The sequence below is a fragment of the Chanodichthys erythropterus genome, chromosome 22, assembly GCF_024489055.1.
Source record: "Chanodichthys erythropterus isolate Z2021 chromosome 22, ASM2448905v1, whole genome shotgun sequence".
NCBI classification, from domain to species: Eukaryota; Metazoa; Chordata; class Actinopteri; order Cypriniformes; family Xenocyprididae; genus Chanodichthys; species Chanodichthys erythropterus.
The window spans coordinates 22,973,148-22,994,275 of NC_090242.1; the positions used below are offsets into that span (position 1 = coordinate 22,973,148).

Genomic DNA, 21,128 nt, shown 5'->3' on the forward strand with positions numbered 1-21,128 from the left:
TTGATCATTTTAATGTTTTGGACAAAAATATATATTAAAAAAAAACTGTACAAAAATAGTTTACATTTCAAGTTATACACAAGTTTTTAATAGCATCTGTTGAATTTTATGTTAGATTAAAAATATTTACTGCATATATAAAAACATTGCACATTTAGTGTTTTAACAAATCATTAATGTAAAACATGATCACTATCATTAGTGAATTTGTAAACAGTAGATGGCTTGTTTCATATGTCAAGGTCTTGAAGGTTACCCCAGCTTGGACCCACTTTGACTTTTACTCTAAGCTTTACATATAGTTTTACAACGCACTCCATTTCTCGCTTCACAATCTGGGCCACCTGAAAAAAAAAAAAAAAAAAGATATAATTTGACATGTCACCATTGAACTTTTATATATTCCACGGTAAATGCAAGATCCAGAAAGAATACAGAAATTCCACCAATCAGTCGAAACAAGCCAAAGGTGCACACACATAGGTCAGTCATGAAACTCTAGAGGGTGCAGGCTGATGATAATTATAGAGTTAACTACTGGCACAAGCTGATTGGTCCATGTCACATCTGCAGCCAATGAGCTTGTTGCTAACACATTTAAATGGCTGGTTACATTCACTATAGCAGTTTGCAGCATGCTTCAGAGTTCCTCTAAAACCCTCCATCTGTATAGACCTGCTATGGGTAATTGATATACACTCTTCGTGCAACAGCACTACTCTTACTCGCAGCAGTGTATCGTTGTATGTATAGGCAGTAGCAAGTTCCTGTACTTGTTTTGCAGCACCAATAATCAGCAGCAGCAATAAGCTACAAAAACATCAATAATCTACAGCAGCAACAATTCAGCAGCAGCGTAGCAGATCTATTACGCCAAGACCAAATACATTAACATTGTCATATCCATTACCATGCTAACAATCTTCCAAGAGTTGTCATGAATATATATATATATATTATACAATTTATAAATCAACATTTTTTTAATTCGATTGTGCTATTCACACTGCTTCATGGGATTGTAGTTCTTTCTGTCACTAAAGCCATTAAGTACACATGCTTGTACCTTTGTATTTTATCCGATTTTCAAATACTTTACTAATATTTCAAATCAAACTTTGTGTAGTGATTCTTCTCATTGCTGGTTGGCTTGGTTCATGGCTTAAAAAACTAACAAAGACTTAGACTAGGAGAAAAATTAATGTTATACTTTAATTAAAAAATACTTCTGGAACCAGTACCGCTGAGAAAGTGGACAGGCACTAATGCACTCTATAGTTTTCTTAATTACCTGAATGACATCTTCCTCTGCAACCTCATAGATGAGTTCATCATGCAGTTGAAGTATAAAATAACCTCCTCTAGAGGGTTTGAACTGATTTCTGTTGCGACCACCTGAAAAAAAAAATTAAATTCACACCCCACATTAAAAAAAGAGAAAATGCTATAATATGAAGTGGGTCATACCTGATCGAATTAGAGGGTGCTGATGTGATGAGGGCACTCCAGGAAACGCTGCTTCCAGTCGGCGCTGAATGTTGATGGTTGCTAATTTTACAATGTCAGCGGCAGAGCCCTGCACGGTTGTGTTTACTGCCTGTCGTTCTGCCTAAAAAGGAGGATAAAAATTTAACTCTCATTACACACCAGATATTCTAATGGAGCGCTCATGAAGACTTACGTGAGACTTTATGTACACATTTGAGTCCTTTATTCCAGGCAAGAAACGCTTCCTGCCGAGTAATGTCTTCACATAACCATTTTTCACACATTTCTGCACAGTTTCACGCAGAAAGTTCTGAATGCCTTGAAGAAAAGTAAAAATAAAAGACGCCGTTATCATCATTACAGCCTTTTTTTGTCCAGACAATAATCGTACACTCATTTACCGGTGTATCTGGATTTAAATGTCTCAATGTAACAGGCAGCATCATTCTCCTCAATGCCCATTTGCTCTCCAAGTGACTTTGCTCCCATGCCATAGATTATTCCATAACAAATCTGTTGACAAAAATGTTAAGATTGACAACCAATAAAACTTCAATTAGCAGTTGCAAGTGATACCATTAGTGACTACTGTATAGGCTTTCACATTAAAATAGATACTTTTTGAAAGACTTAAGGTGATGATACACGGGGCAACTTTTTGAGCAATGTTGCCGAGCAACGTTGCTTGGGCACTTTCCCATTGAGAATGAGCAACAAATTTATATCTGGATACGTTAGATCGGTTGTGGGCAATTTTTTGAGATCCTCCAATCAGAATGTTAGCAGCCGATCACGTGACCGGTTCGGAGATTTCAGAAAAAATTTAAACAAGATGGCGGCCTCTCAGCGGCAGTGGAGCGGAGAAAAGGAGTGTGAACTTTTATCTTTTTACGCTAGTAAGTTGTCATGCGTCAACCCAAAACAGGGAATTCACCTCATATATTGCTTAAAATACCAACAACTGTCCGAAAGTAGCTAATGTGTGTATGCTGTAATGAAGCTATTGAATGATTTCAGTTAAATACTAAAAAGACGGGATTTTTCAACGTCTGTAGTATCGTAGGCTGTAGGGTGTTTGACATTTAAATAGCTTTTGATGCGATCGACGCGGGTTCGAATCCGCCTTTTTTCCGAACTCGCTCTTCTCCCTTTTCCTGTCACAAATCAGATCGGAAAGGCATTTATTTTTAATAAAAATGAAAATATTTGAAAAGTTGAAATAAAGTGCCTAACAAGTGTTTATAATTAAGTATTTATTGAGTTGGCAATAGATTTGCTAACTGTCTGTTGCCCTAATTAGTTGCCCTGTGTCTCATCAGGTTGCCCGTTGACGGCAACATTGCTCAAAAAGTTGCCCCGTGTATCATCACCTTTAATGTTCTGGAACAGGGATGAGCAACTTTTGTTCTGCAGAATATAGCTCAAACCCTGATACAAATACAGTGACAGTGACCCTCCAGGACCGAAGTTACCCATCCCTGGGCTACAATGTACGTACATGTAAATATATTGAAATGTAGCAAACCTGTTTGGCCTGTTGCCTCATATTATCATCAACTGAAGCAGGCTCTGCCATTTTCCACTCAGCTGCTATGCTTTTAAATACATCTGCACCACTGTTGAGCACATGGAGGAGCCGTCTGTCTCGGGACAGGTGAGCTAAGATGCGAAGCTCCAACTGTGAGTAGTCAGCAGCCAGAATCAGACCTCCTGAAATCATATGTATAAGATTAAAACAGAGGGAGTGTTAATGTGGCATAAATCCTTTTATATAAGGAAACAAGTGTCCCTTTAAATTATGCTCTCTTGATCCAGACCGCTCGACAATAAAGTTTCATACCTGAAAATGGAACAAAAGCATGCCTCATGCTGACAGAAAATGGCATCCCTTTTTCTGGTGATTTGTCTGATACTTTTAAAAGGGGTGCCAATTGCTGGTTTATCTTTGATCGTTTACCCCTGAAATGAATAAATAAACATACCATACACATAAACATTTTAAATGTGTAATACTGGACATTTATGTATTTTGGTTATTTAGAATAAAATATAGGAAAATATCACTGCAACAATGTAAGACTGTACCATGTCTTGCTTGCACCATTATTCTGTGATGGTTGACTTTCTTCTACAAGTGTTGGCATCTGGATTTCAAAATCTTTTGGGACATTCTGAATGTTTGGTTCAGTGAAGCTCACGCGCCCTATGTGAGAAAAACATTAAAATACTGTCCTGAGAAGATACACGCAGTTCAAAGGTTATGTCATGATGCTTCACACCTGTGGCAGTGTGTGACTGTGAGATTGGATGTATTCTGTCCATCTTCAGATGTGGGTGCCACTTCTTCTCTCTTTGCAAGGGGAAAACCACTTTAGTCAAAGCATTCGTGATCCTTCTCCACTCAAGAATAACACCTGGTAACTGATGCAATGGCTTGAGCTTTTCTAAGACATCCTGATGAAACAAGAAAAGAGTGCATTTAGGAAGTGCATACATACCACAGATTTAAACGTTAGAACAATCTAAGAACGTACCTTGGTTGTGCTGAACTGTTTAGAAAGTTTGATACGCGCTCCTGCTCTTCTAGTGTAACCCAGTGTCTTCTTATTCTTTGGGGCATTTAAATCTCCATTGGGAGGCAGCTTCAACTCAAGAAACAACACCTGTAACAGTTGAAATGGAGGACTATAGAGTTGTTTTTCACACAGGATAATACATTTCTATGTGGGTAAATGTATATGGCCATTATTTTGAGCAGTGAGGAGGATAACAACCTCTGCAACATCCTCTGGACTGGTCAATGAGAAGCCGTGTCCTGCTAGCTGATAGGCTTGGGATTCGAGAGCACTTAGCTTGGCTTGCATCACATGTTTCTGAGCCTCACATTCAGCAACACTAAACCCAATTCCATTCAGCTCCAACAATGCCAGGCAGTATTGGGTGGGCATCTCCACTTTCTTGAATACATCTAGCATTGAAAAGTACAAGATATGAAATATTTAGTATCTATATAACCAAACTGGACATGGGGTGTCCAAACCTGCTCCTGGAGGGCCACTATCCTGCAGAGTTTAGTTCCAATCATTATTAAACAAATCTGAACCAGCTAATCAAGGTTCAGGATTACTAAACTTCCAGGGGCTAGTTGGACCTAAACTCTGCAGGACAGCAGCAAAATTGGACACCCCTGATACATACAATTTGAGTTGTATAAAATGATTTGTTACCCAAGAAACCATCCTTTTCAAGATGACAGTTGAGTTGCGTCATGACCCTGAAGACCAAAACAGACTCAACAGCAGCTCTATAACGTCCCGGTTGACTGGCATCTCCATAGATCCCTAAACTCTGCACACCCTGACCAGGACTAATTCCCTCAAGCATTGGGAGATCCTCAGGGGTGAAGCTGGACACCATGTTGTGGAGGGTGCGCTCTTTGGAGCTTGAATCCAGAAGCCAACATGCAATCTATTGAAGGAAAAATAACAATGTAGTTAGACATCCTACCCTATCAGATCCATCATTGTGATTTCAATAATTGAGAAGATGGAGGGCATAGACAATTTTTCTGTTTTGTCCAACCTTTGGGTCTTCAAACGTGCCACGCATAGCAAGCTCACACACCAGGAGAAGTGTCTTGTAAAGTTGAATGAAGTCATAAATGACCATCACACTCGATTCTTTTTCCAAGCAGCACAGAATTTGCTTCAGTCGTTCCTCAACTGTAAGAGTCTCATCAAGAGGTGGTGGAGCTAAACTGGCACTTATATCTGTTTGGGGAAAGACAAGAGTAGTATTAGTTTTGGAAATAGCAGCATTCAATTGAGAAGGTTTGGTAAAGTTGGTAAATTTTTCAGGTTTATTAGATTTAGTCCTCACAAGTTTTCAATGACATGTTTCATACCTGTGTCTGACAGCTCCTGTTGTAGAGATACAAAATAAGCATCTTTTCCACCCCAGCATACAGACATGCCAATGACAACAAGATCCTCATATCCCTTCAGAAGGAAGCAGTCTTTTCTTTTGTTCCTCATTGGGGTAGTAGCTTCAAACAAATGATTACACAAGTTTATAAACTTATAAGTACTGTATATTAGAATACTAAAACATATAGGAAACAAAATTCATCTAAAAAATGTAAATGTATCTTGATCTTACTTTTTTTGAATTTTCCACCTATAACTGTCTCAGGTTGCATTGAGCTGCTCTCCATCTTCTCACAGGCAACAGCTATAGAAAATCTGTCCTTTGTTTTCCACTCCTTTACAAATGTTTGGAAAAGCCTTTTATCACTTGCCACGTCGATTATGGAAAATGTTTCTGGACTGCAGGAGTTAGAAGCAGGAAATGATGGACACTGAGAAAGTCTTGTAAAGCCCTCATCAGCCAGAGATGTGTCTAACTCTGATGTTGAGTTTCTCCTCAAACAAGATTGATAATCTTTCTGGGTACTGGATTTAGAATTTGGAAGCAGTTCGGACCTGTTCTTGGTGACATTAAGAGGTGATTGTACAGCTGAGGTGGTCATTTTGACCAGTGGGGTTACTGGTTCAGAAACTGGTGTGGGAGGAACAAGGTCATTGGGAGTCACCGGTTTGGCCTGGACTACCACAAAATCTTCAGTACTTAAACTTCTTAGATCTCCCTGCTCAATTCCATGGTTTGTTATTAGAGAAACAGCTTCTTCTACAAGAACAGCAGCTGCGTTTGGTTCCACCACAGTTGAATTTGTCTGCCCTGGAGGCTCTGATAAGGTTGAAAACTGATCAGACCATTTATCAAAAATGTCTTGCATTCCTGGACTGATGTGAAATGATGAACTGTTTAATTGACGTCTTTCAGATGAAACTTTTGGATGAGTCTCATTGTTTTGTGATACATGTAGTTCAGACACAATGTCATCTGTATAGCTGGGCTTCTCTGCACCCAATCTTGGGCCATCACAAGCCTTGACAACATTGTTCATTTTATCAAGATACTGCTCTCCAATAAGTAGTGAATCTCCCCATTCTGAAAGGTTGAAAGATGATTCGCCCCATTGGATGGCTTCCAGATCCTCTGTTGACACAACATCTCTCCTCTCTGGAATGAGTTCTGGAGAAGAGCCATTTGAATTAGCATGTGTTTCAATCACCTGCTCTTCTTTGTTGTCTCGATCCGTTGCTGCTTCCTCCATGGCATCCAAGATGGAGTTGTCATAGAGACTGTCAAACAGAAAGCTGCTGCTCCGGTTGAAGCTATTGTCAGTAATATGCTCAGGGGACTCATGATTTTCCCTTTGCTCAGCAGGTTTATTTACATACGATTCTTTTTCAGCAACTTGGTTACTGTAATTTAAAACATTTTCCAACTGGCTGTCAGTAAGTGAGATGTTATATTTAGGTTTGCCTTCAGAGGATGGGACATTCTCAATAGGTGATAAACCTTTGACTGGGTTTTTGTTTTTAGACACATGATACTCATTTTCCAGGAAAGACGACTGGTTGACAACTTTCATGTTACTTGCTGAATCAACATGACTGTCCTGTTTATTTTCTTTGAGAATGATTACATTACAATTGCCATGTGAAAAATCATCCCCTTGAATCATTTTCTCAGTCTGTGTATCGAGTTGAAAACTATCACCAAAATCTTCCAATCCATTTGTGTACAAGTCAGGGGAGCTAAGCTTTTCAGAATGACATGCTAAATCATTTTTAACTCTGGTGTTCACAGGTAAGCCACCTTCATTCTCATCTCTGCTGCTGAATTCCCTGAAACTTTTAGTAACCGTTTCTCGCTTTTCAGTTTCATTTGTGCTCTGATTTAAATGTTTTGTTTTAGATATGCACTTTCTCCCTTTATCTGAAGGGAAGTTGGTAACATTTGGTGCTTTCCCATCTTGTGATGGAGCACGTGAGTGAGAAAATGTTTTTGACTCAGTGTCTTGGTTCAGTTCATCAGTAGGAGATTGGAGTTTCATCTTGTCTTTATCTAATCTACAGTCAGTTTCAGGTTTATTAGAGCAAAGCTCTCTAGCTTTTGACATTAGTTTAGAGTCTTTTGCGATTAGAGTTGCCGGTTTCGCTCCAAAGACTGTGGGTCGTGCTTCAGCATCTGTAACATTCATCCTTCTGCGTTTCGAAACTGGACTTTCACAATGTTGATCACTGCTGGAGATGCAGGTACTTTTTAGACAGGAATTATGTCTGGAACCCCTTTGAAGTGATTCTGAAGAGCATTCCGATGACTCAGCTGTCAGGTTATTGTGACAGCCCTTATCTTTGGCATTTATTGATTTGAGAACTTTATCCAGTACACTAGATTGCTGTTCACAATTCTTAGCAGGCTGACACTTGGCAGATGAAACACCTGAGTCAATATTCAGTGTTTTTTCTGAACTGGTAGTGAACTCTAATGGTCTTAAAGGAGGATGGGAACTAATGTCAGCACTTTTATCCACCAACTTCTGTTCGGCCACATTTGCGTTTACATTTTCACCCTCTTCATGTTCTGGGACCCTTGACGTGGACTGTAGAGGTTTTGTGTTGGATGATTCCTCAGGTGAATGGGAATCTGGCTGGATATTTGTTGAGAGGGAAGATGGGTTCCATTCCACCCCAAGAAGAGCCAAATCCTGCTGGAGGAGCAGACGGGCCTCAGCCACGATCTGCAGAGCAGCCTCCCTTTCAGTCAAAGCCTTTTTTCCACTGACCCAGATGCAGCGCATGTTCTTGCGTTCTTGAGCCTCCATCTCGCTCTCATCCACTGCCTGCCTGGAGCTGCGGAGATTCAAATTATCACTGTATGACTTAATAATATCCCTATAATCTAGGGATAAACCAGTATTTACATTCTGGTCATAGATCTGGCAACACGATAAACCGATCATTATTTTTATTAAATTATTTGTATGTTTTTTTTAAGATTAACTTAAAGTGATGGTTCGATGACGGCAAAGTTTCATTACCTTTTGAAAGGGATAGCTTTCCTAAGGGCCTTTTCCACCTCTGTAACATCAGCTCTGGCTAACTCTGCCACAGTGACAAACCCAGAGCTGTAGAGTGTACGTGCTCTCTGGGCGTTTAGCAAAGAAATACGAACCAGATCACACAACTCCCTCTGGACTCCAAAACTCAGACGACTCTGGAACTGGGACAGAAGCAGCTCTAAGTTGTGCCATCCAAGACGATTACAGAAGACCGTAACCATACCTGGAAAAAATGGCCAAATGTTAACTTTGCTATTTATGTCATATTGATAAGTATGGAAGCCTTTTTCCACCTCAGTGTAAAAAAGTAACTGCAACTTTATTTTTCACTTACTATAATTAATTCTATTCTATAATGATACATAAACATGTTTCTCACATCTCAAATCTCAATTACTTATTTTTTACTCTGAGGCAGAAACAAGCTTCCATAGATATGCCTGCAGCAGGAAGAGATATCAATGTACCTGCATAAGTTGAGGCAGACTGCTGAAGTGACTGAAGCTGTCCTCGGCTACAGCCATACTTCTTTGCAACAGCTCCAAGTGGTTCTTCGCTTACCAGGTCAAGGAGAACTAATGTTGTAAAAAAACTGCATGACAAAAAAATTACACATCAACATATTGCTAATTTAACCATAAACTGTAATAAGATGAAGCACTCTAAATGAAAAAAATACAACACACCGTTTGTGAATAGCCATCTGTCTGCGTTGCTTCTCTGTTTTAGCTATTAATTTGCCACTAACGGAACGGGCCAGGAAACCTTCTTGAATGCCCACCATCTCAGCCACTCGCTTCATTGCAGACGGTAGTTGCTCCCACAAACAGAAGAACTGGTACCAGTCTATTGTGGTCCAGTCCACATACACAGGTGTTATCTTAGAAATGCATGGCATGATTTTGTTAATAACCCATATTTTTTTGTATTAAGAACCAATCCGTTCTTTATCTATGATATACTGAACTGTTTTGTCTACCTGGTAGAGGATATGGAGATCATTTTCCAACACAAATCCTTTCATTGCTCTCTGAAGATCTGCGAAAATCCCCAATGCTTCTGGGGGTGATAAAGATGAGGACAGAGTCGCAGATCCCAGATGCGTGGGGCAGTACCTTTCCACTGCAAAATGGACAATTATCAAATGATCCAAATGTCAACATACATCACACAATTTTTTTTTCATATCCTTAGTTTTGTTACCATCTCCCTCCTTCTGTATATGTATGAACTCATTGTCCATCAGCCACTCTATGCAGGCCTCTATAGCCCCTTTGCTTCGAGCTTCTGATTCAGCTCCTTCCTGATGTGGTTGTTCGGTTGCCATACTGGCTGCCAGCAGAGTGCAGGAAGCATACATCCGCACATCCTGTGGTGAGCTGGCAACTCCTCCAACGATGATCTTTAATCAAAGTAATGAAATAAATCCTGTACATAGACACCCAAGACGGTATCATACAACAGACTATGAGTAACATTTATACCTCCAGGATGGCCCTGAGCATGCTGGTAGTGACGCCCTCTCCCTCGCGCTTCACCAGACAGCTACTGATAGGCTTGAGCGAGCCCTGGATGAGACTCGTCCCCTTTGCACGTTCAGCCTCTTTACAGACCAACACACTCTCACCTGACAGACACACATAGATCATTACATCTCATTTATTTTCTGTCTTCTCTCTCTCTATATTCACTACAGTTTTGTTTTCTTTCAGAATGTTTTCTTTTATTCAGCAAGGAAGCATTAAATTTATCAAAATTGTCAGTAAACACATTTATGTTACAGAATATTTATTTCATATAGATGCTTTTCTTTCTGTTAGTATTCATTAAAGGATCTTGAAAAAAATTATCACAGTTTTCACAAATGTATTAAGCAGGACAACTATTTTCAGCATTGATATTAATAAAAAATATTTCTTGAGGAGCAAATCAGCATAGCAGAATGATTTCTGAAGAATCATGTGACACTGAAGACTTAAGTAACAGATACTGAATGGAAATTCAGCTTTGCAATCACAGGAATAAATTACATTTTATAACATTTATATTCTTCAATAGTCTATACTTTATTTAGTGCAATTATATCAGAAGTAACAGTAATTAAATAACTTTTTTTACATTTCCAGGGGGAAAAGTAATTAATTTACAGTAAAGAATTACACCCAACACTGGCTGAGCATATAGATTATTATATGTTATATTAAAAAAAAATAAAATATAATATAATAGGCTATAATAAATCTGTAGGACTCACCTAAGGTGTCCACTCCTTTACGGCCTGCCCGTCCCACCATCTGCTTATAGGTCAGGATGTCCAGCAAATGACCATTGAAAACAGGGGTTCTGATAATCACACGTCGAGCGGGCAGATTTACACCAGATGACAATGTGGAGGTGGCAGCTAACACCCTAATGTAGCCTTGACGAAAAGCTCCTTCTAGAATATCCCGCTCATCGAACGTCAAACCTGAAACAAGGGTTTGAAGGGTTTTTACACAGTGGATTCAGAATGTCCTCATCTTTTTAAAATGACAATAAACAACAAAAAAACAACAACTTTTTTATTTTTTATTATCATTTAAATATTTTATTTTTTAATGTTTAATTTAATTCTTATTACTATTTAAGTCTAACATTAAAGCACATGTACCTGCATGGTGGAAGGCCACCCCCCAGGGAACAGTCCGCTGAAGGACCTGCTCCAAGCCTGCAGGAGTGCGCTTGAGCTGCGCTACTACATCCTGGAGACCTTCCTGCTTCAAACATATACTTTGCACTCCAGAGCCTGACTGCATTTCTGTAAAAGCAAACATTGTTAAAGCATAATACACTATACCTTGACAGTAAAATATCTACAAATTCCCATATCTGTATTTGTAAACCTTTGTGATGAAGATTGTAAAACTCTCTTCCGATGCTATCTGCTAGCTTCTCACACCAGTTCTTTGAAGGGCAGAACAGCAGTGCAGAGTGACCGTCCCGCACTGTCTCAAAGCAGAGGCTAACAATGTGGTCATCATCTCCCTATGGATAGAAAAACATCTTTTACGTCAAATTTTATAGGTAAACGTTAGCTGGTAGAGTTTAAATATTCGGGTTTCAGTGGCCAACAAATATGTCAAACTCAGACCTTAACTGGAAGAGCTGGGGTGAACTGCCTGACCAGGTTCAGAGATCCGTCATAGACGTTTGTGCCAATCTTGACCCACTCCATCAATGGCACAGGACGATAGTTAGTACTATACAGCTCAGCACTCAACCAGCGGGCTAGAAGATCCAAGTTGGGCAGCGTGGCACTCATACCAACAATTTGCACGCCAGGAGAGGTACTTTGACCAGAGTCCCTTAAAATAGAGAAGATGTTAACCTTCACCATAGGTGATGTTTATCAAAATCATTGTTTTTTTTTTTTGTTTTTTTTTGGATTTAATTATTACATTATTACATACCTTGCTGACTTTTTTTGGGCAATGTATTGGATTTTAGTCAGCAAAAGTTCTAACAGATATCCACGACCAGAGTCCCCAAGCATGTGCAGCTCATCGACCACAACAATTCCTGCAATTTAGAAGAACGTTTACTTTTATAAGAGCACATGGCAGAAAATTAAGAGGTAAGGAAATGTCATTGTTTTACCAAGTAAATCCAATTTGTCTTCTTCAATGAGCCTATTGATGAGTCCATTAGCTTTCTCTATTGTGCAAACAGCGACATCCAGAGCTGAAAACCCACCAGCTGCTGAAGTGTTACCCATATACCCCTCCACTCTGACCCCTGCCTCCTGAAATACATTCTGGGTGAAAATGGCAAGTATAATGTTAGAAAATCTCTTTAACGAAATTCCAAAATGTAGACTGTCAGATGTTTTCATTTCAAACATACATGTACACTCTGTATACAGTACTGCAGTCATAGTTGAAGAAGAAAAAGTGGGCCAACTTACAAAGTTGACAATTATACATGTACTCGAGAAATGGAAACCAACCTGTAGATAAAACATCTTCTCTCGTGCCACAGACACGAAGGGAAGAATGAACATGGCCTTCTGTCTTGTTTCCAAAACCCTCTTCAAGATTAACAACTCAGAAACCAAAGTTTTCCCTGCACTGGTTGGAGCTTAAAAAAAGAATCACATAATTATAGATAATCTAGAAAAGTAGCATATAACTACAAGTAGTTGTAAGTTTAAATGTTGTATTTCATGCAGGTCCTGTTTCAGGAAAACAGGATTAAGGACAAATAAAGTATTTGTGATAAGAAGAAAAAACATCTATTTACCAGAATACACCAGGTTCTGGCCCTCCAACACTTTGCCCAAGGTCAGACACTCAGCCTGCCACTCAAACATCCTCTGAACACCAAGACTCTGATACTTCTCTAGAACAGGCTTAGGGAGACCCCAACTGGAGAGCATAAGCTTGTCTGACTGATTGGCAGGACGTCCCATATGCATGCTTTGTGCTTTTTAAAAAAGAAATACTTTTATTCAGCAAGGACACATTAAATTGATCAAAAGTGACTCAAAAGACATTTATAATATTACAAAATATGCCTATTTCAAATAAATCATGTTCTCAACTTTCTATTCATCAAAGAATCCTGAATTAACGTAGTATGGATTCAACAAAACAATTAAGCAGCACAATGTTGATCATTTCTTTGATAGCTTCTTAAGCACCGAATCAGTATATTAGAATGATTTGTGAAGGATCATGTGACACTGTAGATATAATAAACTAATTTTAAATATATTACAATATATTTTGAATTGTAACAATATTTCCCAATATTAAATTGGTTTGCAAAAGAGACTTCTTTAAAAACATAAAAAAAAATAAATAAATAAATCTTACCTTTAATATATACACGAATGATGAAATTAAACAAAACTTCCCATTAGTAAAGATCTGAATATTTAAATCACTTTATCAAATGGTGATTGAATAGTGACATCTGCTGTGCTATAGTGGAAAATTCAATCTACCTGCATCTGGAAGTGTAGCATCACCGAGGACACTAAGATCCAGTCCTGGAGGAGGGGTCAGCACAGAGACAGAGAGGTTTTTCATTGATTTCTTCTGCTGCTGCAACACGGATCGCTCTTTAGCAGCAGCCATATGTGTCGGACTGAACAAAATGTAATCCTTGGAGGTATTGAGAGAGTCATTTGGGCTGGTATCTCTTCTGAACTTCAACTTTTGCTTGTCATTTGCTACTTTAGATGTTTTTTTCATGGCGTTCAGGATCTTTTGAGGTGAAGAATATTCCCTGTCACGTTTCAACTCACGGCCTTCGGTCTTTTTGGTTTCACTGAACAAAAGCTTTTGAGCCAAATCCCTCCAGTCATTCTCTTTTTTGGCTTGTGTTCTGGTTCTTTTGCGCTCTGATGGTGACCACACTGACCCTGGACTTGAAGGGCCAATATTTTCTGCATTTTGTACCTGTTGCTCACATATATTTTGTGGCAAGACAATATTTTTCTTAAGTGATGCCAATTCAGTTTGCTGAATGTTTTCATCTTTCTTGAATTTCAAGACTTCCGGACCCAATTCATCAATGGCTTGTAAAATGTCCTCATCCACAGCCAGAGTGGAGTCTCCTGGCATCCATTGCTTATTCTGCATTTGCTTTAGAAAGATAATGTTATTTTTTACACTAAGTGTAACAAAGCTTCGCAGTGACATAATATTATATAAAGTAATTAAAAACATACTGTTGGCTCATTACATCTTCTCTTCTCAGATATATCTGTCGCAGAGGAACACGCCTGCAGGCGACTTGATTGTTTGTGTGATGGTTTCTCATCTGCAAGAACTAAGCTACATGAAAAACTACAAGTTAGTGACAACAGTATTTATTTACATTTCACATCTGACATAAATAACTTACAAACAAGCTATTGTTTCTCACCATGGGGAAATATATTAATCTAGAGCCTCAATATTAAACAGTTGTTAATTAAACATCAGTGTTCTCAATGGGTACTCATACAATGTCTCGCTTATTTATTTGTGTACATCAAACAAAGTTCTTCTAAGGGTTAATTTAAGAACAGCGACCCATTCAAAGCTCCATGTTAACCAAGTTTATAAACATAACCATAGAAACGTACACCATCAATAGAAGCACAGTTTCAGGTGACATATCTTACCCCTTTGTCTTTACAATCCGATGCTGTCCCAAATAAATCTTTCTTGTCGTTGAAGTAGTCATCACATTAAAAAAATAAATATGCCTTCACATATAATGAGTAAAAATAAAAATAAAAGTCAAATTAAATATTTTGTTAAGGTAGCTGTTGTGCTGCTACCTCTCGTCGCTGCACATAAACAAACTCATGTTACTGAATTAAAAGCTGTTACTGGCATTTCTCTCGTTATTCCAGCCAGTTGAGCTGACATGTTTCTAAATCAAGTTATTTACTTAACACCATCGCAAACTATTTGAACGAGTAATATTTCATTTGTCCTGTCGGCCATTTAAAATATGTTTGCGTAAATGCATATTTAATGACAGTTATAAGAAATAAAAACAAGGTTAAAGGAAAACAAAAAACAACCAAATCAAACAGCCCGCGGTGTTTGCACACAGTTGTCCGGAGGAAACACGCTGATTCTGAGTGTTCCTCCAGTGACTGTATAAATATATTACACAATATTATATCGTTTTAGCTTTAACAAAACTTTCAAAAATCAGTTTCAAACAGTCAGTTTTCACAGAACAGTCAACAGTCAATCATACCGTTTTACTTAAAAAGTGAGGACGTAATTTTTACATTACATTCTTGTTTAGTGGCGTTTCCTTCGTGAATGAATCATTTTTTGAATGAATCACTTAAATGAAAGATCCGTTCTCGTCACTTTAATAACTTTCATGATTTAAAAACAAACAAAGTGATACAATTCTACTGCATTCAAATACTGTGAATATCAATAGCAAACAAAAGCATCCCAGGTATAGATATTTCTAGTAATTCAAAAGAATCGATTCACTTGTATGAATCAAAATCGTGCCATCACGCGCTCAGCCATCTCGCTAGCAACACTGACACTTGCAGTATGAATGTTATGAACAAAGCGCAGGAATATATGTGGCATTAACGTGGTCACAACGTTTCATTATTTAAAACTAAAATATAATATTATTAAAACGTTAAAAAAATTATCTTTGCTTTAAAACTACACAGATCTCCACATATCATTCACAATATTGTACGGGAGATGGCGCTGTGCTTCCTGAGGAATGAGAGAGAAAACAAACGAGGAAGAAACTAGACGTTCTTGTTTTGAAATGCGAAGTTTGTTTGTAGCAGAGTTTTTTGTTTCTGATCCTTTACGTTTAAATTATATGTTTTTATTTTTTATTTTATTTCTTTAATATTACAGACCTAAATGTAAGAATATACGTTATATGTAATAAGTCCTTTGTAATCAGTGTCCTCCTCCTCGTAGAGAATAATGGTATCATGGTCAATGTTTGTTAACTTTGTCAGTAGTTTAAGCACTCATGAGCAACACACGGGCTCTCGTGAGCTGCACAATACTTTCTCTGCAAGACTCTTGTTTTATATATCCATGCTGCAAAGGCTGTCTGTCCAGATTAATTCAGGAAAGCAAAAGGTACGTGGTTACATGCATTTCAATATTTCGAAATATATTTGGTGAAATTGTCATAATGTGTAATTACTGTTGCTATAACATAATTCCTACTGTCTAAGTGAGTGTGTGTTAAATTAAAAACCATCTGAACATTATGAATGAATGTTTACCTTCTGAATCAATATCTTTAGGGCTACATGTGGAAGGTGTGGATTCACATGTGACTTACAGAACGTGGACTACAGATACAGGCTGTCATTTAAAGTGTCCAGAAACCAAGATATATTTGGTGTGACAGTATTCGGTGGCTGTTTAAATCCCTTCTTCGGCATCACTGCTGGTGGTCTTCAACGGTATGTTTTAAAGCATTCACAAATTTTAAGCATTTCTGTTGATTCATTGCTGATATAAAATGTGATGTTCCCAGATTTATTGATGTGGAGAATACTGGCGGCACACATACTGTTCAACAACTGCTTGTCAAAGCTGTGGAAGACTGCTTTATAGGAAGATGTATCATTTTTGGATTAAAGGTATGAAGAATTTTTTTTATTTAAAGGGTTAGTTAACCCAAAAATGAAAATTCTGTCATTTATTACTCACCCTCATGCCGTTCCACACCCGTAAGACCTTCGTTCATCTTCAGAACGCAAATTAAGATATTTTAGTTGAAATCCGATGGCTCAGTGAGGCCTCCATAGGGAGCAATGACATTTCCTCTCTCAAGATCCATTAATGTACTAAAAACACATCTAAATTAGTTCATGTTCGTTCAGTAGATCAATATTAATATTATAAAGCGACAAGAGTATTTTTGGTGCACCAAAAAAACTAAATAATGAATTATATAGTGATGGTCGATTTCAAAACAATGCTTCAGGAAGCTTCGGAGCATAATAAATCAGTGTATCGAATCAGTGGTTCGGAGCGCCAAAGTCACGTGATTTCAGCAGTTTGGCGGTTAGACATGCGATCCGAATCATGATTCGATACACTGATTCATTTGTACTCCGAAGCTTCCTGAAGCAGTGTTTTGAAATCAGCCATTACTAAATAAGTCATTATTTTGTTTTTTTGGTGCACCAAAAATATTCTCGTTGCTCTATAATATTAATATTGAACCACTGTACTCACATGAACCAATTTTAATTTGTTTTTAGTACCTTTATGGATCTTGAGAGAGGAAATGTCATTGCTAGCTATGAAGGCCTCACTGAGCCATCGGATTTCAACAAAAATATCTTAATTTGTGTTCCGAAGATCAACAAAGGTCTTACGGGTGTAAAACAGCACGAGGGTGAGTAATTAATGACAGAATTTTCATTTTTGGGTGAACTAACCCTTTAATTTGGGGAAGGGCTTCTAGATTATCCTCTCTTTTATTTACTTTTATTTCTTGTTCCTTCTTAACAGGTTCCTCATAATAATGCCAAAACGCTGTCTGGACAGTTAGTGGCCTGCCAAATAATTTCACCATGCGAGTCTTTGATGGGATGTACTGTAATCGCTTATTTTAAAAACCTCTTGCAAGCAAATTCACATTTGTGCTCTTCTGAATCTGCAAACGATATCTGTCCATCACAACAGAAAGACTCACAAAGTTCACAAAGAGATGAACTCAACAGATTTGATTATACTCCTCCATCTTGTGCAAGGTTGGATTCTCAACCCAGCAGTGAAGGATTCACACTCTCAAGGGCATGGCAGTCACCTGGTTTATGCTTCCCTCCGGAAGCAATAAGTAATCAGCTGACCAGAGACTATGATGGTAAAATTTTTTCACCAAAGAAAGGAGAGACAAGAACATGTAAATGCACATGTCAAAGCAACACCAGTCAGTTGAAGCATGATAATTGTAGACACGATGAACTAAAGAATGAAACACAAAAAACTCACAGAAAATCTTTTTCCTCAAGCTGTGACATGTTTGAATCATCAGCACATTTCAACAGTTCTACAGCATGTGACACTATGAATCCATTGAGCACCTGTTCTTGTGAAATTATTTCTGAAAGAACTACTTCCGGACACTGCCTTGTAAGAGCTAAATCCAGGGACGATTATGATTCACCTTTTCATGAGAAGTCACTTTTCAGTCATTCTGGTCAAAATATATGTTTTGATTTAGAAGATGCACCTTTATCAGAAAGCTTAGAAGATTTTGTCAGGGTTGAGTCTCGGATATCAGAGGTAAATGACACAGAGGAGCGCGGTTCATGTAAAAGAGATCAAATGATTCAAGAACATTCTCTGAAGAAAAATTCAGTGGTCACAAGCTGTATCTCAAACACTACACAAATACCTCTTTGTGGTGATAAATTGTCCCCACAAATGCGCAATGTGAACATAAGCTGGAAAGAGAACGATGAAAATGACTGCCGAGAAAATCTTGAAATTAAAATGAACAATGCTGAGACTCTGTGCACAACCAATTCTTCAGGGCTAAAAAAGATGCCTTTTAGTCCATGTAATCGCTCTACAAACAACAGGTTGTCTTTTTCTAGCAAAAAACGCACTTTAAAAAGAAAAAAATTAACCAAAAGCAGACCATCTGTGACTTTTTGTTCAGTTAACCATGAAAAGAGCAAATATTTCGGGCACTGTGCACAAAGTGAGGTCCATTCTGTAAACTGCAAAGTCAAGCAGGATCTGATTGTGTTTGATGACCATGGAGAGAAGTACAATTGCTCTGTAGACTTGTTTGCTTCTGGTCAAAGCAGTATGGACATGAACATTTCGGATGTGACAGAGGTTTCTAAAGTAAATGAACCAAGGAATGTCAACACATCAGAGCCTGGACTTTCAGGTTCCCTGCTTTTTTCACCATGTTTGCAATCCACCCCAGTTTCGAATTATCAACACTCGTGTGGACAGAAGACAGGGCGAACACGAAGACATGTAAGCTCACAGTGCTCCAGAGCAATTAAATGTGCATTAAAAATTAAGACCACAGATCTGGGTTTAAGTGATAAAAGACTAAAGTTGGATCAGACTGTTGGGTCTGAGAGTTTCTCAGGTGAGACGGACAAGCAGGATGCAAGTTGCAATTTATCTGTAAATGTAAATGAGTGGTCCAGAGATCTTTTCGAAAATTCATTTTGAATTACAATATTCTGTCTTGTAAATGTAATTGTTAATAAACAATTTTGTAAATATGAAATGTATTTGTAAATAGCTGTTTAAATAATTTATAAATAGAAAAAAAAGGTTTTTGAATTTAGTATTTTCTCACATCATTATATCGTTTAGAGCATAAGAAACAAATTAAAAACAACATTTTTGAAAAATTATATTTTATTCATATGTTATGCTATGTCCTCTGTAGTGGACACCAGGACTAATTTGTTTAAAAAATAACATGACATGAAATGACTTTTTAAAAAAAATCACCAATCAATTTTTAGGCTTCAGGATTGTTTTTTTAACCAAACTTTGTATAAAGATGATTCTCAACTATGTTATGAAATATATAATGGAATTAATTGATATGCCATATATATATTTATTTTATGCAGTATGTGGGTAAAATAGTCATACATGGATTTTCCCATTTGATACAATGCATCTATACACTATCTAATTTGCATATTAATGAGTTCTTGGTGCAACATGCAATGGAAAAAGAAGTGTAATAATGGGAGTAATAATTGGCAACATTTTCATAATATCTAATAATAGGAATATTGATATATAATTAATTTCGCTATTCAGTTGTTTCTCCTAAAATGCCTGATAAACATGATTTAACTCCTGGTGTCCTCTACAGAGGTCATGTATGAAATCAATGTCCTGTTTCATAACAGAAAGTCATATTTTGATTTGAAACTCCATAACATTTTCCTGAGATGTTGATTTATAACAAACAATTTGAAAATTAAACCGATTTAAATAATAATTACAAAATATTATATTTACATAAGAGTGTTAATTTTCAATTTCAGTCATATTTAAAGACCAAGAAGTGGTTGTTGTCATGGCGAAACTTCTAAAAATGTGGTATCTCTGCAAAGCCCTGAATGTGCTCTTTACAGGACATCCAGACAGTTACAGTAAAACAGTGACATGTATTATGTCAGAGAAAATCACTAAAATATAATGCACAATTCTATTCCTGGATCCCATGAGGATTTTTTTTTTGTTGGTTTTTTTGTTGGTTTTTTTACTGAATATTAAACTTTTTTTTCCAGAACAAAACTGTTTTAACAAAAACAAATTTCAGAACAAAACAATGTTGTTGTTTTACAATATATACATACCCAGAATTATTTATTCTTATGATATTATATTAAGTATTCATAATTGAACTGACATGTGTCTAATAGTTCTGACTTACAAATGTACGTTATACGTGTCCAATATTTTCCACCCCAGGTGAAAAAATACAATAGTAATTTATAGTAAATACTATAGTTTTTTTTAACCATACTATAGTAAATTGTAGTATACTGTATATATTATAGTATTTACAACACTGTTACAGCATACTAGTATAAACTATAATGAAAGGATAAACTGTAATAAATACTGTAGTATACTTTAGTTTTTACTACAGTAAACTAGTGTATTATAGTATAATATACCCTATAGTTGTAGAAAACTTAGTACATTATTGGGTGACGTAATTTGTTTATATTTCTATAGTTGTTATATTACCACAGCAACTAGAATTACCACAACAAATTAATTCAAGTACTTTCCTGTAGTATGGTTCAAAAACACTATAGTATATTTACGATAAATTACTATAGTATTTTTTCATGTGGGGCGTCACGTCCATCAGTACTTCAGCACTATTCAAAATAGACAATTAATATCCAGAGATAGATGGGTAAAAACAATTTCCATACGTCTATATTGTTTTGAACCCGTTGAACTTCTCTTCTATGCAAATTACTCCACGGTGTGTATCTGACTGTCAAGGTGATGACGACATTTTGTACTCTCTGTTGTGATTTTATTGATTTATGTAATTATATAACTCTGATAGGCTCTTCTTGAATGCAACAGCTCTGTTTTGACCAAAGGCATTGAGCGAAAAGTTTTCATAACCCAATCGAATTCGAGCGTTTTAG

General features: G+C 37.2%; 2 protein-coding genes across 3 annotated transcripts; one reads left to right on the plus strand and one right to left on the minus strand.

The window, feature by feature from the left end:
• Positions 1-94: 94 nt before the first annotated feature.
• polq (polymerase (DNA directed), theta) lies at positions 95-15,306 on the minus strand. Its single transcript, XM_067376650.1, has 33 exons — positions 15,239-15,306; positions 14,610-14,693; positions 14,172-14,277; positions 13,443-14,085; positions 12,737-12,919; positions 12,444-12,574; positions 12,095-12,251; positions 11,908-12,016; positions 11,589-11,802; positions 11,341-11,482; positions 11,109-11,255; positions 10,713-10,925; positions 9,943-10,085; positions 9,662-9,860; positions 9,438-9,580; positions 9,145-9,338; positions 8,926-9,050; positions 8,438-8,681; positions 5,647-8,249; positions 5,393-5,533; positions 5,071-5,258; positions 4,716-4,956; positions 4,263-4,456; positions 4,023-4,151; positions 3,768-3,942; positions 3,574-3,691; positions 3,329-3,447; positions 3,014-3,198; positions 1,890-2,001; positions 1,682-1,806; positions 1,468-1,609; positions 1,292-1,395; positions 95-344 (listed from the first exon to the last, which is right to left on the minus strand). Coding segments are annotated over exons 1-33 (7,869 nt in total). The 5' UTR covers positions 15,241-15,306; the 3' UTR covers positions 95-230.
• Positions 15,307-15,716: 410 nt separating this feature from the next.
• On the plus strand, positions 15,717-19,319 carry ddias (DNA damage-induced apoptosis suppressor). 2 transcript variants are annotated; one of them, XM_067376524.1, is made up of 5 exons: positions 15,756-15,851; positions 15,951-16,077; positions 16,248-16,409; positions 16,484-16,589; positions 17,470-19,319. In XM_067376524.1, exons 2-5 carry the CDS (start codon positions 15,965-15,967, stop codon positions 19,156-19,158), a joined length of 2,070 nt encoding a protein of 689 aa, XP_067232625.1. In that variant the 5' UTR covers positions 15,756-15,851; positions 15,951-15,964; the 3' UTR covers positions 19,159-19,319. The 2 variants fall into 2 exon arrangements, with proteins under 2 accessions (XP_067232624.1, XP_067232625.1); XM_067376523.1 differs by having other exon boundaries at positions 15,717-16,077.
• Positions 19,320-21,128: the final 1,809 nt, after the last annotated feature.

Coding starts and splice junctions, on each gene's coding strand:
- ddias (XM_067376523.1), top strand. CDS start 15,965: ATGAGCAACACACGGGCTCTCGTGAGCTGCACAATACTTTCTCTGCAA. Junction 16,078..16,247: donor TTAATTCAGGAAAGCAAAAG/GTACGTGGTTAC, acceptor CAATATCTTTAG/GGCTACATGTGGAAGGTGTG. Junction 16,590..17,469: donor GTATCATTTTTGGATTAAAG/GTATGAAGAATT, acceptor CCTTCTTAACAG/GTTCCTCATAATAATGCCAA.
- polq (XM_067376650.1), bottom strand. Junction 11,803..11,907: donor GCCCAAAAAAAGTCAGCAAG/GTATGTAATAAT, acceptor CTCTATTTTAAG/GGACTCTGGTCAAAGTACCT. Junction 5,259..5,392: donor ACAGGAGCTGTCAGACACAG/GTATGAAACATG, acceptor TTCCCCAAACAG/ATATAAGTGCCAGTTTAGCT.